At 37.0% G+C, this 18,354-nt stretch overlaps 1 protein-coding gene across 1 annotated transcript in view; it reads left to right on the forward strand.

Annotated features, from left to right (window-relative positions):
• Window positions 1–14,323, forward strand: part of PIGX (phosphatidylinositol glycan anchor biosynthesis class X) — a 38,056-nt gene extending 23,733 nt beyond the window's left edge. The window contains exons 6-8 of the mRNA XM_045902099.3: window positions 8,062–8,275; window positions 10,465–10,565; window positions 12,972–14,323. Coding sequence (XP_045758055.1) covers window positions 8,062–8,275; window positions 10,465–10,565; window positions 12,972–13,115 — 459 coding nt within the window. The 3' untranslated portion in view covers window positions 13,116–14,323. The remainder of the gene's footprint in view (window positions 1–8,061; window positions 8,276–10,464; window positions 10,566–12,971) is intronic.
• The last annotated feature ends 4,031 nt before the right edge of the window (window positions 14,324–18,354 follow it).

Below are 18,354 nucleotides of genomic sequence, written 5' to 3' on the forward strand. Positions count from 1 at the left end.
AAGGCAGTGTAGAGAGAGAAGAGAATTGCAGAGATAACTCCAGAGATCCATAAAAGTTTCCCCTCAAGTACATAGTTGAGTATTGATTAGTGCATGTATGTGAGGAAACTACTTGCTGCTGGGAAAAGAACCATATGAAAAAATTAGAGGTTACAGTGTCAGACACTCACATAGGGCCAGTAGTAGTGTCTGTTCCCAGCAACCATGCTAGGAAAAGCCTCATAATTCATTGGGCATTAGGTAGAGTAAACGGAAGAACTTTTACTCAGTAGTGGGGGATATTTAGCCCTAGCCTGAACATAATGGCATTCCTGTTTAACAAATCTTAAAAGCACGACCTTTAAAAAGTCAAACTGTAAGTAACTTTACTGCATATAAGCAAAGCTCAAGAATACTTACAGGAATACAGAAATATCCAGCATCCAACAATATCAAAATCACAATGTCTTGATTTTAATAAAAAATCAGATGCAAGGATGGGAGAAAATATAGCCTGTAATGAGATAAATAAATCAATCAAAACCAATCCAGAACTGACCCAGATGTTAGCATTGGGCTATGAAAACAGTTATCATAACTGTATTCCATATGTTCAAAAAACTAAGTATAGATGTGGAAGATATATAAGAGGACAACATTAAACTTGTGAAGATTAAGACTACAGTATATGAGATAGAAAATATTCTGGATAAAATTAATGGCATTTTAAACATTGCAGAAGAAAAGATTAATGGACTTGAAGACATAGTAATAGAAGCTACCTAAAACAGATTAAAAAAAAAAAAGAAACATAAAAAGTGAATAGAGTAATAGTGAGTTGTGGGACAATTTCTTTTTTTTTAATTTTTTATTTAAAGATTTTATTTATTTATTGGGCGCCTGGGTGGCTCAGTTGGTTAAGCGACTGCCTTCGGCTCAGGTCATGATCCTGGGGTCCCTGGATCGAGTCCCGCATCGGGCTCCCTGCTCTGCAGGGAGTCTGCTTCTCCCTCTGGCCCTCCCCCTCTCATGTGCTCTCTCTCTCTCTCAAATAAATAAATAAAATCTTAAAAAAAAAAAAGACGTTAAAAAAATTATTTTATTTATTTATTTGAGAGAGAGAGAGCATGAGAGCGGGGAGGGTCAGAGGGAGAAGCAGACTCCCTGCAGAGCAGGGAGCCCGATGCGGGACTCGATCCAGGGACCCCAGGATCATGACCTGAGCCGAAGGCAGTCGCTTAACCAACTGAGCCACCCAGGCGCCCCGTTGTGGGACAATTTCAAGTGGCCTACTATACCTGTGATTGGACTATCTTGAAGAGATTATCTCTAGCTCCATGTTCCTTGCAGCATTATTCACAGTAGAAAAGCTATGGAAACAGCCTAAGTGTCCATCAACAGATGAGTGAATAAAAAAATATGTATGGAAATATATACAGTGGAATGCTATTCACCTAAAAAAAAGAAGAAAATCCTGCCATTTGCTACAAGCTAAGTGAAATAAGTCAGACAGAGAAAGACAAATACTGTATGATCTCATTTATATTTGGAATCTAAAAAAAAACTGAACTCAGAAACAGAGGGTAGTTTGGTGGTTGCCTGAAGCAAGAGTATGGAAGAAACAGTTGAAGGTGGTCAAAGAGTACAGACATCCAGTTATAAGATGAGTAAATTCTGGGGGTCTAGTGTATAGCATGGTGACTATAGTTAACAATAGTGTATTGTATATTTGAAAGTTGTTAAAAGAGTATACTTTAAAAGTGCTCATCGGGGGTGCCTGGCTGGTTCAGTAGAGCATGACTCTTAATCTCAGGGTCATGAGTTTGAGCCCCATGTTGGGTGTAGAGATTACTTTAAAAAGTAGTAAAATAAAAGTTTTCATTGTACACACGCACACACACATGAGAAGGTAACTGTGTTGATGGTTGTATTAACCTTACTGTGGCAATCATTTTGCATTATAAACGTATTTCAGATGATTATGTTGTATGCCTTAGACCTATACAATGTTATATGTCAATTATATCTCAATAAAGCTCAGTGTGGGGGGTGGGGTGGAGAAGGTGTGATTGGAATTTCCAAGGAGAGAAGAGAGAAATGGAGATGGAAAAAAATATTTGAAGAAATAATGGCTGACAAATTTCCAAATTTGATGAAAACTATAAATCCACATATCTAAGATGCTCAAGTACCAGAAACATGAAGAAAACTATACCAAGATACATGATACTCAAATTGTTTAAAACAATGAGAATGAGAGGTGCCTGGGTGGGTCAGTCAGTTAAGTGTCTGACTTTGGCTCAGGTCATGATCTCAGGGTCCTGGGATCGAGCCCCATGTTGGGCTCCATGCTCAGTGGGGAGTCTGCTTCTCCCTTTCCGCCTGCCCCTCTCCCACCTTGTGCTTTCTCTCTCTTTTTCTCTCTCAAATGAATAAAATCTTAAAAAAAAAATAAAACTATGAGAATAAGAAAAAGATTAAGTTTTTATTTAAATTCCAGTTAGTTAACATACAGTGTAATATTAGTTTCAGGTGTACAAAATGGTGATCCAACACTTCCATATATCACCTGGTGCTCATCATAACAAGTGCACTCCTTAATCCCCATCACGTGTTTAACACATCCCCCCACCTTCCTCCTTTCTGGTAGCCATTAGTTTGTTCTCTGTAGTTAAGAATCTGTTTCTTGGTTTGCCTCTCTCTCTTTTTTTCTCTTTGTTCATTTGTTTTCTTTCTTAAATTCCACGTATGAGTGAAATCATATGGCATTTGTCTTTCTGTGACTTATTTCACTTAGCATAATACTTTCTAGCTCTGTCCATGTCATTGCAAATGGCAAGATTTTGTTTTTTTTTTTTTTTTTAAAGATTTTATTTATTTGACACACAGAGAGAAAGCACAAGTAGGCAGAGAGGCAGGCAGAGAGAGAGGCAGAAGCAGGCTCTCCACTGAGCAGGGAGCCCGATGCGGGACTCGATCCCAGGACTCCAGGATCATGACCTGAGCCGAAGGCAGTCGCTTAACCAACTGAGCCACCCAGGCGCCCGATTTCATTCTTTTTTATGGCTGAATAATATTTCATTGTATTTATATACTAAATTTTTTTTTTTTTTTAAGTAGGCTCCCTGCCCAATGTGGGGCTTAACCTCACAACCCTGAGATCAAGAGTCACATGCTGTACTACTGACTGAGCCAGCCAGGCACCTCTGCATCTTCCTTATCCATTCATCAGTTGATGGATACTTAACAGTGTTTCTATAATTTAGCTATTGTCGATAATGCTGCTGAAAACATCAGGGTGCATGTATCCCTTTGAATTAGTATTTTTGTATTCTTTGGGTAAATACCTAGTAGTGCTATTGCTGGATCATTAACTTTTTGAGGAACCTTCATACTGTTTTCTAGAGTGTCTACACCAGTTTGCATTCCCACCAACAGTGCAACAGGGTTCCCCTTTCTCTACATCCTTGCCAACACCTGTTGTTTCTTGTGTTGTTGATTTAAGCCAGAGAATGAGAAAATTTTAAAAGTGTCAAGAGGGAAAGGAAAACATGTAAAATATAAAGGAACAAAGATAAAAGATAACAGGTTTCTTGTCAAAAATAATGCAAACAAGAAAACAGTACAACACCATCCTTAAAGTATTGAAAGAAAAAAATATGTGAATTTTGAATTCTGTATGCAGTGATAATATCTTTCAAAGTGAAAATGAAATAAAGACTTTTCAGACATCTGAAAGAATTAATCACCAATAGACCTCCACTATAAAAAATGTTATAGGAGGTCTTTCAGGTGGAAGGAAAATGATACCAGATAAAATCTATATCTACACTAAGGAGAGAAGAGCACTTGAAATGATAACTACATGGGTAAATATAAGACTTTTTTCCCTCTTATTATTTAAATTTTTTATTTACAAGATAATTGACAAAAATAATATAGCATTTATACCATATGTAAAAATAAAATACGTGACAACTAATATCACAAAGTTGGGAAAGAGAAAATGGAAGTATACTTTTGTAAGGTTGTTACACTAAATGTGAAGTAGTTTAATATCACTTAAGGGTAGGGGCGCCTGGGTGGCTCAGTCGGTTAAGCATCTGCCTTCGGCTCAGGTCATGGTCCCAGGGTCCTGGGATTGAGCCCTACATTGGGCTCCTTGCTCAGCAGGGAGTCAGCTTCTTCCTCTCCCTCTGCTGCTCCCCCTGCTTGTGCTCTCTCTCTCTCTCTCGCTCTGTGTCAAATAAATAAAATCTTTAAAAAAATAAAAATAAAAAAATATCACTTAAGGGTAGACTGCTACATTAAAGATATTTACTGTAAACCCTAAAGTAACCATAAAAATAACAAAGAGTTTTGGGGTGCCTGGCTGGCTCAGGCGATGGGGCAAATGACTTTTGATCTGAGGGTCATGAGTTCAAGCCCCACATTGGGCCTAGAGCCTACTTAAAAATAAATAATTAAATGTTAAAAAAAGCACAAGGAGTTTTAGCTAATATGCCAGCAAAGCAGTTATAATGAAATTATAAAAGTATTCATTTAATCCAAAAAGCAGAGAAAGAACATAAAAGGAACAAAAATTGGATGTTAAATATAGAAAATAAGATGATAAATGTCAACCATATCAATAGTCACATTAAATGTAAATGTCTAAATATCCCCATTAAAAGGCAGAGATCATCAGATTGGATAAGAAAGCAAGAACCAACTGTATGTTGCTTACAAGAAATGAACAGTAAATTTTAAAAGAAAAGATATAATGGTCACACTGGTCAAAAGGAAGCTGAAGTGGCTATATTAATTTTAGGTGAAGTGGATTTCAGAGCAAAGACTATCACCAGAGCTAAAGAAAGTCATTTTGATAATGGGATAAACTCATCAGAAGGAAATAATAACCATAAACATTTATGTACCTAATAACACAGATTCAAAATGCATGAAGAAAAACTGGTAGAACTGTAAGGTATAATAGACAAATCTACAGTTAGAGTTGAAGATTTCGGTACCCTTTTCTCATTAATTGATATACTAGACAGAAAATTAGTAAGAATATATAAGATTTGAATAAAACTGTCAACTTGACCTAATCTGGCATTTATAGAACACTCCACCCAACAATAGTGGAATATACATTCTTTTTAGGTGTACATGGAACATTTATCAAGATAGAGCATATTCTAGGTCATAAAACAAGTCTCAATATACTTAGACAAATTCAAGTTTTACAAAGTGTGTTCTTTGACTACAGAGGAATTAAAGTAGATATCAAGAATGGAAGGATTTCTGGAAAAGCCTCAAACATTTGGGAGCCAATTAACATACTTCTAAGTAGTCCATAGGTCAAAGAAGAAATCAAAAGAGAAAGTATTTTGAGCTGAATAAAAGTGAAAACAATATATTAGAATTAGTAGGGTGCTGCTAGAGCTGCATTTAGGGGGAAATTTATAGTCCTAAAATGCCTATTTTAGAAAGAAGAAAGGTCTCAGATTAGTGATAGCCAAGCCTCCCTAAATTACAAAAAGAAGAGCACATGAAACCAAAGTAAGTAGGAGAATGGAAATAGTAAAAACAGAAATCAGTGAATTAGAAAATAGAAACACAACAGGGAAAACCAGTGAAACTGAAAGCTGGTTCTTTGAGATGGATAAAATTGGTGAACCTTTAGCCAGATAGAACATTTTTAAAAATGTACTGTTAGAATTAACATCCCAGTGTCAGAAAAGTATTCTACATTTCATTTTTATAAAGTTTTATATTTTTAGGGGCGCCTGGGTAGCTCAGTCATTAAGCATCTGCCTTTGGCTCAGGTCATGATCCCAGGGTCCCGGGATCGAGGCCCGCATTGGGCTCCCTACTCGGCAGGGAAGCCTGCTTCTCCCTCTCCCTCTCCCACTCCCCCTGCTTGTGTTCCCTCTCTCGCTGTGTCTCTCTGTCAAGTAAATAAATAAAATCTTTAAAAAAGAAAAAGGTTTTATATTTTTAGATTGTATAAGTTGTTCAAAGGCACCAATTACTGTATCTTAATTGGGAGAATTTATTTCTGTTTTTGAAAGAGCTATAGTTTATCAGAGAAAGATCTGGCAAATGTTACAGGTATGGCACAATTTCATAGCTTAATTCATTTAACTTAGCTGTGGTGGTTTGTGACGTGTAGTTGAGTGTTGTTGTGAAAAGGTATAGATCCATGTCTTTTAACAAGTATATGCTCTTTTTGGATGAATTTTTTATGCATCATTTCATTTTTTTGATAATACATTATTGCTGTTTACCCAGGTGCCCCTACAAGAACTATGACTGTTTCTCTGAGGAGGAGCAAACTTAGTGGCGATGTTTGAGTGACCCTTAGTGAAATAAGGAACAAATTTATTGTAGATACTGTAAGCAAGGACAGTTGTGAATGTTAAAGGCCAGAGCATTAGATTTCTACTTATAAAAAAGGAATAGGGGTCCCTGGGTCACACAGTAGGTTGAGCATCTGACTCTTGGGTGTCGGCTCAGGTCGTGATCTCCGTGTTGTGGGATCAAGCCCTGTGTTGGGCTCTGCACTCAGCACCGAGCCTGCTTAAGACTCTCTCCCTCTCCCTCTGCCCCTCCTCCCCACGCTCTTGCTCTCTCTCTGTCAAATAAATAAATCTAAAAAAAAAAAAGGAATAACCTTTTAACAGAAGATAAAATGATATGACTCAATGTAATAACCTCCCTTTTAGTCCTTGAGTGTATTCAAGCAGTGGCTGGATCCTGAACAATGAATGCCCTCATTGGGACAGTGGTTTAATTTGATCACCTTTAAAGTTCATTATGACTCATAAGATTATATAACTACTTGGCCTTTGCCAATGAATTCTTTTTATTCCTGTGATTAACAGAGAAGGAAAAATATGAAAAAAATACAGCACTTGGTGTCACTGTCAAACAAGAGAATTAGGATGTTTGCTTGCCATGACAGGAAGATGTTAATTCTTTTTTTTTTCTTGGAGCTATGTCAGGACTTCACATAGAGAATCTAGAGACAAGTTGTGTGTGTATACATACTCACATACAGACTCATAGGTTATATAGTGCCTATATACGTATGTATAAGTATATGTGAGTGTGAATGTGCATATGTATGTTTATACATAAATATGTGTGGATGGATATATATATATATATATGGAGCCTCAAACATAAATACGTGTACATGGATTATATATATATGTGTGTGTGTATATTGTGTATATATATATATAATATACACATTTATAATTTAGGACTATTTTCTGCCACATATGCATTTTTACTTTTGGAGTAGAATATCTTTTTTTTTTTTTAAGATTTTTTATTTCTTCATTTGAGAGAGAGTGAGCAAAAGCACAAGCGTGGGGGGAGGGGCAGAGGGAGAGGGATAAGCAGACTCCCCGCTGAGCAGGGAACCTGTCACCGGCTCGATCCTAGGACCCTGAGATCATGACCTGAGCCGAAGGCAGACACTTAACTGACTGAGCCACCCAGGCGCCCCTAGAATACCTGTTTTAAAATGGTTTTTACTGTATTATTTTTTTAAAGAATCATTTACTATTTTTCTTTTAACTTTTTATACCTAATATGGGAAGAGTGCTGACCTTTGCTTTGACTTCCTGACCACAGTGCTCTATCTTACTCACTGCCATCTTACTTGCTTCTCTCAAGAACAGGAAATTACCAGAATGATACCAATCATTTCAATCCAATACTGGGTTAACTGTTTTTGTCATAGTTTTCATATTTATTAAATAATGCTGTATTCACAAAATTTCTCTTTTCTTAGTACCTCTTTTGTCACCTAAACAAAGGTTGATAAGGATATTACAAATACATAATTTTTATTAGTAAAATTTCCTCAGTTTACTTTTAGTAAACAAACTTTTATTAAACATAGATCACATCTGTATTTTCTATTTAAAATTGAGGATGGAATGAAATGGAAATTATCTATAAGGGGAGTGAGTTTGACTCAAATTTGACATTTCTGTTCATCTGCATAGCAATCTTGTGGCTTTATTTATTAATCCTCCCCATTCATTTCTTCTTCTGGATTAATATTTGTTTTCTTTTTGACAGGCAGTGATGGTTTCAGAAGACTTTAATATAGAAGCTCCCAGTTATTTGTCCAAGGAATCTGAAGTTCTAATTTATGCCAGACAAGATTCACAGTGCATTGACTGTTTCCAAGCTTTTTTGCCTGTGCACTACCGCTATCATCGGCCACATAGTAAAGATGGGGAAACCTTTATTGTGGTCAATAACCCTGATTTATTGATGTATTGTGACCAAGGTGAGGGTTGCAAGTCTTTTCTGAGGGTTGAAAATAAAAATAAAGGTATGGTGGCAAGTCTGAAGTCAAGGACAGGGATGACAAAAGCAGGTTTCTTTTTTCTTTTTTAACTTTTCTTTTTAAGGTTTCATTTATTTGTCAGAGAGAGAGCGTGTGCGTGTGCACAAGCAGGGGGAGGGGCAGGCAGAGGGAAGAAGGCTCCGTGCCAACCAAGGAGCCTGATGTGGGACTCAGTCCCAGGACCCTGGGATCATGACCCGAGCCAAAGGCAGACGCTTAACTGACTGAGCCACCCAGGCATCCCTCTTTTTTTAACTTTTTGATTGTAAAATACACCATAGATACAAGAAAACCTCACAAGCAAATATTTTAGTAAATTATTATAAGGCAAATACCCTTGTAACTACCACCCAGGTAGAGAAATAGAGCTTTGCCAGTCACCCTAGCAGCAGCTCTCTGTGTCTTGTCTCAATCATAGCCTCCTCCTTTCCTCTAAGACTAACCCATATCCTGACTTAATCACTTGCTTATGTTTCTTTATACTTTTTCTGCCCAAGTGGGCATTCTTAGATGGTAAAGCCTCATCTTCCCCATTTAAAGAAATGTATTTCCATTAAGTCTCTTACTTTACAGGTTTCTCCTCTTCCCCTTGCTTTTTTTTTTTTTTTTAATTTACCTGTGGAGAAACCTGGGCCATTTGACCTGTCTAGTTTCTCATGGCTGGGGTTTTGGTGATTGTACTCATGCTGTTCATCTAGCCTCTTTATTTCCTGGAAATTGGCTGCTGGCTCCAGAGGTGTGATCAGATTTAGCTTTGATTCTTTTGACAAGACTATAGGTGGTGCTGAGTTCTTGTAGGACTACGCATATAATGTCTGGTGTGTTTCTTTTTGCCCCTGTGTTACTTTCTGTTTCTTCATGCTGATTTGCTGGACTTGCAGCTGTTGGTGTTTGTCTCCACCTGCATAGGTTTTCGTGTTTGAGGGGATACTTTACCACCTAGTTTTGTTGTAAATATTGGCCATTAGTTTTTGGTTTCGGGTGTAATTGTTCTTTCTGTTTTTATGTGTGCGTTTGAGTAAATTAAAAAAACGATGTGGGGCGCCTGGGTGGCTCAGTCGTTAAGCGTCTGCCTTTGGCTCAGGTCGTGATCTCAGGGTCCTGGGATCGAGCCCCGCATCGGGCTCCCTGCTCAGCGGGAAGCCTGCTTCTCCCTCTCCCACTCCCCCTGCTTTTGTTCCCTCTCGCTGTCTCTCTCTCTGTCAAATAAATAAATAAAATATTAAAAAAAAATAAAAAAATGATCCTTCCCCATTTTCAGTCTTCCTAGAATCAAGACTTTAAGAAACCCCTTTCCGATTTTGGTTCTTTGGGTCTTCAAATTTGGGTTGATTAGAATATTCACAAACCAGTAGCACTAAAGATTGGAGGATAGGAAGTTTTTAATCATACTTTGCAGCCATCATATATTTCATGATGAGAAAATAATAAACTGTTCAACTTTGTTAGGTTTGTTCATCCAACCTAGTTTTCTTTTAATTGTCTGAAAAAAGTTTGAAAAAGCTCTCTCTCTTGAGAGAGCCCCTGGGGTTCTAGTTTTTGTTTTTGTTTTTTTTAGCCTCAATGCTCTTTATATGGGTTAGTTTAGTCTATGGAAATTTTTTTAGTTGTATGCTTAGGATCTGTTCATTTTTCTGAATATATGTTATATTTCAAAAAAAGTTTAAGTTAAATTTTTTTAAAAATGGTACCTACTGGGGATGCCTGGGTGGCTCAGTTGCTTGAGAGTTTGCCTTTGGCTCAGGTCATGATCCCTGCGTCCTGGGATTGAGCCCCGCATGCATCCGGCTTCCTGCTCAGCAGGGAGTCTGCTTCTCCCTCTCTCCCTCTGCTCATTCTCTCTCTCTCAAATAAATAAATAAATAACATCTTTTTTAAAAAGTGGCACCTACTGTAATGAGATTTGTTAAGAACTCATGCTTAACTTCTGCACAGTCTTGGTAATTTTGTAATTTCTTAGGCATCCTCTTAGGATAGGCTGCTAAATAAAATAGCATGTGAAGATGGATTCAGGTCATGTACATTGTGTAGAAAAGTGTTTGAGTACTCATATCTCAACATGAAAGACTGGCCTAGGGTCTAGTCCAGATGCAGGTTTTCTGATATGATGTTCTACCACTTTTTCTCAGAGTTTCCAATTTTGAAATGCTGGGCTCAGTCACAAGTGGCAGCTCCTTGTGCTTTGAAGAATAAGGATATCTGCCAGTGGAACAATATGAAATATAAATCAGTAAGTTAATATTTTATGTTGTTTTTCGATCATGCTACATTATTTAAAACTCATAATGTTTCTGCCAATTTTCTCTTCTACCATTGAAAGCTGTTTTTGTTTGTTTTTAATGTTGTTTCCTTGCTACTAATGGCAGCAGTGGTTCCTCATTTCTATAGTTACAGAATCATTTAATTTGGGGACTGGAGATTTAGGGTTAGTTCCATGCCTCATTGGTTCAGAGCCTAAGTATAGCTAATATGCTTTTTAAAGATGTGGAGTAGCAATGAAGAACAGTGCTATGTCCATCTGGTTTTACTTTATCTAGAAAAATGTTTCGACAGCTGATGTCCAAGAAATTACTGCCTATGTTTTCTTCCAGGGGTTTGATGGTTTCCTGTCTCACATTTAGGTCTTTAATCCATTTTGAGTTTATTTTTGTGTATGGTGTAAGAAAGTGGCCTGGTTTCAGTAAAACCCAAGAGTTTTACTTTATCAGTACAACTTTATTTTATTTAGAACTTTTTATTAATTTTTGAACAACAAAAATCCATTAGTTAACTTCATTATATGGCACAAAACAAGTGAGAAAAGGGTAATAAAGGCTCCAAGTAGTAGTATTTCAACGGTGATAAAGTTTCTAGACAGTTGTATTGCTATTTATATATCTAAATCCAGGTTGTGGCCAGCCATGTTTATAGTTTTGACCTCTGACCTTGTTTTCAGTTACTAAATTAGGTAAGTATTCTTACTTCATTAACATTGGCTTTGTCTAAGGAGTGTAGTTTTCTGTTTACCTTCTTTAGTTAACATGGTCTACTTCTCTCTCTTCAGAGTGGTGATCTTATACAACCATTTCTTTTCTTTCCCTCTTTTTCTGTCCTTTCCTTCCTCTTTTATGAGCTGCATTTTAACTGATGGTTGTAATATCTGTTTGTGTTTCTCTTTGACCCTAATTCTCTTTAATGCCTGCTTCCTTTGGTGGAATAGCACAATCTGTGTCATCATTTTTACAGTTTACTTTTATAAGGAGTCAAATGAGTCTGCAATAAAAGGAAAATAAATTTAAAATGTTAAACCAACAGACAGACTGTCAGTCAGATAAACATAAAGCAGATTTGTTCATGTGGCTATTGTAGATATTTAGATTTGAAGTATTTTCCTTGGAGTTGCTTTGAAGCCTGTCTACCAGCTAGCCTAGAAAACAACTACTTATGGTGAAGGCTTACTACAAAGCACTGCTATTTTGTAGTGGGGAATTCTCTTAGAACTGACAATTGGTAAGATGTATGACTGTGCTGATATCTTTTGCAATGTAGAGTTGCTTTTGAGTAGATTTCCATTACCATATGGAACCCGAATCTTTTTTCACACTCTAAAATACATCTGGAGAATTACATTTGATTTTCTTACGTGAATGAAGAGTATAATTAGTGTTTATAATTTATTAATTTAAAATATTGGTTGTATGCATTGCTACAAAGTAAGTAATTACCTTATTAAAACATTCTGAATCCAGTTCTCCTTTAGACCATGTAACTTGAAATAAGAGGTCATAATTAATCCCTTTGAATTGTATGTGCGTGTATTAACATTTCTTGTTTATGTATACCAGAGAAATAGGTGACCATTACTAAGGGGGTGATCTACACTAAGGCTTGTTGATTTAAGACACCATTTTTTTGAAAGCTAAATTTCAGGTGGCTTTGTTACAGATTATGTTGGTAACATTTGTTTGGGGTGTGAAATTATACTCCAGATATTTATAAAAAGGAACCAAAAATAAGAGCATTCCCAAGTTACCTAAATTTTCATGTTTTTAAAAACCTATTTTAAACCATAAAATTTCCTAGAGTTTCTAACTGACCCCCTTGATCTTCAAAACCAAATAGAAAATAAAAACCAAGTTGAACTGTAGGAGAACTTGTTTTGCTGGTCAGGATGACAATGACTTTGATGTTTTAACAGTAAAAGACATTCAATTGTGTGATTTGTGAATAACAGACTTTTTAAAGGTATTTTGGAGAGAGAAACAGCAAAACAGGAGTGATTGGATACTTTAGCTTTATTGTTGTTCTAACGTTTTTCCTTTGGGGCTTTGAGAGAGAATTCTGTATTCTAATATGAAACGTAGCAAAAGGAGGTAAATGCTTATATTGATTACAGAGGTGACAATGGGAGATAGCTAGCATCGGTAGAAAGTAGTAGTCAAAACTAATGAGAATTTAAGGATTATTGTGATTGAGTCTGATTCTATTATATTAAATGAAATGTTGAATCCAAAAGAATCACTCAAATAGTAATGTTCCCTGTAGTGTAGCATTGGCTGAAAGATACTAAAAGAAAAAAATTACATTAAAAGTCAAGTACTGGTCTTACCTTAGGACATGCATTTTAAATGTCTCTAACCTCTCTCTCTCTCTCTAGGTATATAAAAACGTGACTCTACAGGTTCCAGTGGGACTGACTATACATACCTCTTTAGTATGTTCTGTGACTCTGCTCATTACCATCCTGTGTTCCACTCTAATCCTTGTGGCTGTTTTCAAATACGGCCATTTTTCCCTATAAGTTTTATGGAGTTTAATGCTTCCCATAAACCTAAATAAGACCTATTTACTTGCAATTAGAAGTGCTCTTCTAGAATTGTCATTGCTTTTGTCTTCATTTATGTCTAAAATTATGTGTACTAGAGGAAATTTTGGATCATTTTCAACCAATTCCAGAATTTAGTGCTCTGTTGTATAGACCTTTGATAATCTTCAAGCAAGTGCCAACAGAAGAGGAAACTTAATTTTGTTAAATATTTATCTTGTGAGAAGTGATTTTATCCTCATTTCGGTTACGAAAATGAGTACTTTATATGTTAGAGACAAATTATTCTCATTTTATGACTAGAAACATTTTAATTTCAGCTAAAAATTGAGAAAATCATTATAAATAAGAATAAAATATTTTGGATGACTCAGTTTATTTAAACATGAATTTTGAATATTAAAGTTACTCATCGAGAGTTTAAAGAAAATAAAGTAGGACAGCTAAGAAATTATTAATATCAAGATTGATTATTCCTTAAAGCATTTCCATTCTCCTTTTGTATTTTATTATACTGTTTTGAATATATGAATTGGCTAGATGAAACTAAGTACTAAGTACTAATACTTAGTACTGAATTTGTCAGGAAGACAATTCGGATTGTCATTTTTAGAGTATTTTTTATTAAGTTGTACATTTACAAAAAAAATCTTTTTTGTATCTTTTGCTCCATGCCAAACTTGGGGCTTGAACTCATGACCCTGAGATCAAGAGTCACATGCTCTACCGACTGAGCCACCCAGATACCCCTCTTTTTTGTATCTTCAGTGACTTTTTTTTTTTTTTTTTTAAAAAGCTCTTATTCCACTATTTTTCTTGGGAAAAAATTAGAAAATAAAGTAAGTGCCATAAAGGTATGGGGCACCTGGCTGGCTCAGTCAGTGGAGCATATAATTCTTGATCTTGGGGTTTTGAGGTTGAGCCCCATATTGGGTGTAGAGATTACTTAAAAATAAGATCTTTGAAAAAAAATAAAAATAAAAAGGCAAGCATGTCCTTCTGTTTGTTTAGGGCAATGCGTTGAGGACAGGCATGTTTCAGAACAGAAGCCAATAAACCAGGGTTTGGTTGACAGTGTTTCATAGAGTAATGGAATGATATACATTTATATATGCTAGCACTGCTTAATTTCCTAAAACATTCTGTTGTTTTTATGGGAATAAACCTTTAGAATTTGACATGTATGACTTGACTAGTCATAATAGTTCTTTTTGAAGGTATGTTTAAGAACTTGAAAAAGGCAACCAAATGCCATAAAAAAAGAAATAATTAGAGACCACTAAAATTTCAAATCCAGTCTAATTTTTTACTTATTTAGCGTTTTCTTACAAGAAAGAATTCCGTGTTTTTTACAAGCATTTCTTTCACAGTGGGATTAATATAGCGGCACTGAAATGAAATTATGTCAGTTAAAATTCAGTTAACATCAACAGACAGCATACTGAAGTATGAATAGACAGGGGAACATGGTACCTCTTAAGAGTATATGTGGCGGGGAGGGCAGAGTGCATATATATATTTTTTTCTTTTGCATATCAGAACCAAGTGTCATCAGTATTTAAATAAGTTTTCAAGTTAATATTTGAGATGGTGGCCTGGGACATGATTCAGCCATTTATTCATTTATACAGGTATTCAGAGGTGTAATAAAAATGTGAAAGTGAATGAAGAGTACTTTGATATGACTCTTCTTGCCTAATAAATGGTTGCAGATGACATCACTTTTTTTTGATATCACTTTTGATATAACAGAACATTTCTGGTTTTGAACTCTTTATTATCTTTGGATACTTGAAAAATGAATAAGCACTTTATTTTTTAACTTAAAAAAAATTATTTTTTAAGTAAGTTCTATGCCCAACGTGGGGCTTGAACTCATGACCCTGAGATCAAGAGTCGCATGCTCTACCAACTGAGCCAGCCAGCCACCCCTAAATGCTGTATTTTTTATTTTTTAATTTTTATTTATTTATTTATATATTTTTTATTTTTTTAAATTTTTAAATTTTTTTTTAAGATTTTAATTATTTATTCATGAGAGATAGAGAGAGAGAGAGAGAGAGAGGCAGAGGGAGAAGCAGGCTTCCCACGGAGCAGGGAGCCTGATGCGGGACTCGATCCCAGGACCCTGGAATCATGACCTGAGCCGAAGGCAGACGCTTAACCATCTGAGCCACCCAGGCGCCCTATTTATATATATTTTTAAAGATTTTATTTATTTGACAGTGAGAGACACAGTGAGAGAGGGAACACAAGCAGGGGGAGTGGGAGAGGGAGAAGCAGGCTTCCCACAGAGCAGGGAGCCCAATGTGGGGCTCGATCCCAGGACCCTGGGATCGTGACCTGAGCCAAAGGCAGACGCTTAACGACTGAGCCACCCAGGTGCCCCTAAATTTTTATTTTTTAAAGATTTTGTTTATCTGAGAGTGAGAGAGAGCATGAGAAGTGGGGGGAGGGACAGAGGGAGAGGAAGAAGCAGGCTCCATCCCAGGACTCCGGGATCATGACCTGAGCTGAAGGCAGCCGCTTAACCACCAACTGAGCCACCCAGGCGCCCCAAGCACCACAAGTGTAGCTACAACACTGTTACAGTACCAGCAACGAACGGTCTCTGCTTTTGTCTGATATCTTTATTTCACCTTCATATGACTGATAATTTAGCTCGGTCTACACTTGTAAATTTGGTTATTTTATCTTGGTACTTTGAAAATATTTTTCCACTGTCCACTTGCACCCATTGTTGCAGTTGATAAATCTTCAGAAATTTAATAGTTGTTTCTTTGTAGGGTGTGTCTTTCCTTTCTGGTTGCTTTACCTATGGTATTCTGCAGTTTCATGTTGATGTGTTTGAAAAGATTTCTTTTGCTTATCCTGGTTGGGCTTCACTTTGCTTCTTGAATCTGAAGGTTCTTGTCTTTATTCAGTTCTGAAAATTCTTAGGCATTATCTCATCTACTATCCCTTTTGTTTTCTCTCTTCTCTCAGAGTTCTTGCTAAGTATATGGTAGATCTTCACAATCTATCCCCATGTCTCTTGATCTTTCTTTCATACTTCCTTTGTCTCTGGGCTGCTCTCAGTAATTTCTTTAGATCTGTCATCCAGTTTACTAATTCTCTCTTCAGTGTGTAATCTGCTATTTAACCCAAACATTGGCTTTGGTTGCAATTATTAAATTCTTTATTTGTAGAAGTTCTACTTGGTTACTTCTCAAAGCTTCGTGGTCACTTTTTAAAAAGCAGTATCTTGTTTCTTACTCATATATTATTTTGTTTAATCATTTTAATAAACTTATTTTACATTCTGTAACCAATAGTTCCACTATCTAAAGTTCACAAGCTTCATTATTTTGTTTGTGGTTTCTGTGGATTCATTCATGGTGGCTTATTTCCTCAGGTATATTAAAATTATATTTTGGGTGCTCATATTTAGCTTTTGAAATCCTGTTTATCCTTGGAAATCCTTTCAGTCCTGGGTTAAGAGTGAACCTGTGCAGTGAGGATTTGTATTTGTTTCTTCCAGGCCTCCAAACACTACCAGCCTGGGACCACTTTCTTGACTTGAGGTTTCCTGGACAGTCTAGGTACTATAAACTTGAACTCTCAAACCCATGTGAGGGAAAGCTTGTGGTTATGAATTCTAAAAGGGAGATTGTTTCCCCCTTCATGCCAAGTCCAGACTAAAACATACTGATGTCTGCTTGTCTCGCTGGGCTGGTACAGGGGATTTTTTTTAATCCCCAGCTATTCTTGGAGCACATAGCCCTATGGGTTTTCCAGCCTTATGCAGCGTCACTGTCCCAACTCCTTGTAAAGGCCCAGGGCCTTGTCTTTGGTCTTCTGTGCAGCCAGTAAAACCACAGAGATTTCTGAGATCGGTACATAACCCTCAATACAACCATAGTTTCACTATTCTGCTTGCCACTCAGGTTTCTTGCTCCCTCTTTGGGTTGTGTGGAGTTCGGAAAACTGTCAGAGGTATTCCTCTTTCTTTCTTGAAAGCTTAGTTATGCCTTTGAAGGGATGTTCTGTTTTATCCAGCATTTCAATGTGTTTCATAATGGGACTGTTTTTCGGGTTATCTAATAATAGTGTGCCATATTGATCTTTGATTCCTTTCTCTCTACATCAATTGGGTTTTTATTCTGCATCTATACATAAGCACAATCTAGCTGCCTTCTCCATTTCCACTATCTCATTAGTGTCTGTCATGATTACTGCCTTTCTAGTTCATTTCCCTTCTATTCTTGCATCTGTATACTACATATTCCACATAGCAATCTAGTGATCTTAAAGTATAAGCCAGATCATTTCCCTGCTTGATACTCTTTAATAGCTTCTTGGAGCAAATCCAGACTTCTTAGCATGGCATTCAAGATCCTTCTTGACCTGAATCTTGTCTACCCTAATGTTTTTTCACAGTACACTACTCTTGCAGTAAGCTCAAGCTACACAGGTCTTCTTAACTGATCATAGCAAGCCCTTTTCTTCCTCCCTTTGCCTGTAATGCTTTCTTCTAGGAGCTTCTTACGTCTCTCTTCTGTTCTCAGCTTAAATGTTGTCTCCCTAAAGATGCTTTCTCTGGCCACCCCATCCAAAATAATCTTCCCAGTTTTCTTCTCATACCAGATATCACTAGTTTAATTACTGTGTTTGCATATTTGAATGCTCCACAAAGGCAAAGTGATTCATATCCATCCTGTATGTCTGATGCCTAAGCGATACATTTTAGAGGCTCAAATATTTGTAGAATCAGTGAATACATTGATGAACTCCACCCTGGATAAAACATGAAGACCTTAATTTCAAGGAGGTGGGATTTACTTTAGCAGCAAAACATAGAGTTTGTAAGTAAAATGCAAAATGGATAATGGATGAATTCCCAGAAACAAATGTACTGAAGCGGATTTATATAACAGCAATGTTGGTCAGCATCTTTGATCGGCACAGACCTGAATGGAGACAATACTAAATTAAATGAGGGACTGGCTCTCTTTCTCAATTTAAAGAACACTCTTCCCGCCCCTCCCACCGCCAAGAAGGAAAAAAAGAGCGAGAGAGAAAGCGAGAAGAGCGGGGTGCACGTGTTCAAACTACGACTCCCAGCAGCCCCAGCGCGAGCCCGCCCTTCGGGAGGTGGTGCGGGTCTCCGCCCCGTGGAGCTCGGGGCTTGGGCCGGCGAGGGGCGGTGTTCTGGCCCCGCCCCTGCCCACTCCCC

Source organism: Mirounga angustirostris, unplaced genomic scaffold (assembly GCF_029215605.1).
Source record: "Mirounga angustirostris isolate CCGP_5_RB_7025 unplaced genomic scaffold, mMirAng1.0.hap1 SCAF_1, whole genome shotgun sequence".
In the NCBI taxonomy this organism is placed as follows: Eukaryota; Metazoa; Chordata; class Mammalia; order Carnivora; family Phocidae; genus Mirounga; species Mirounga angustirostris.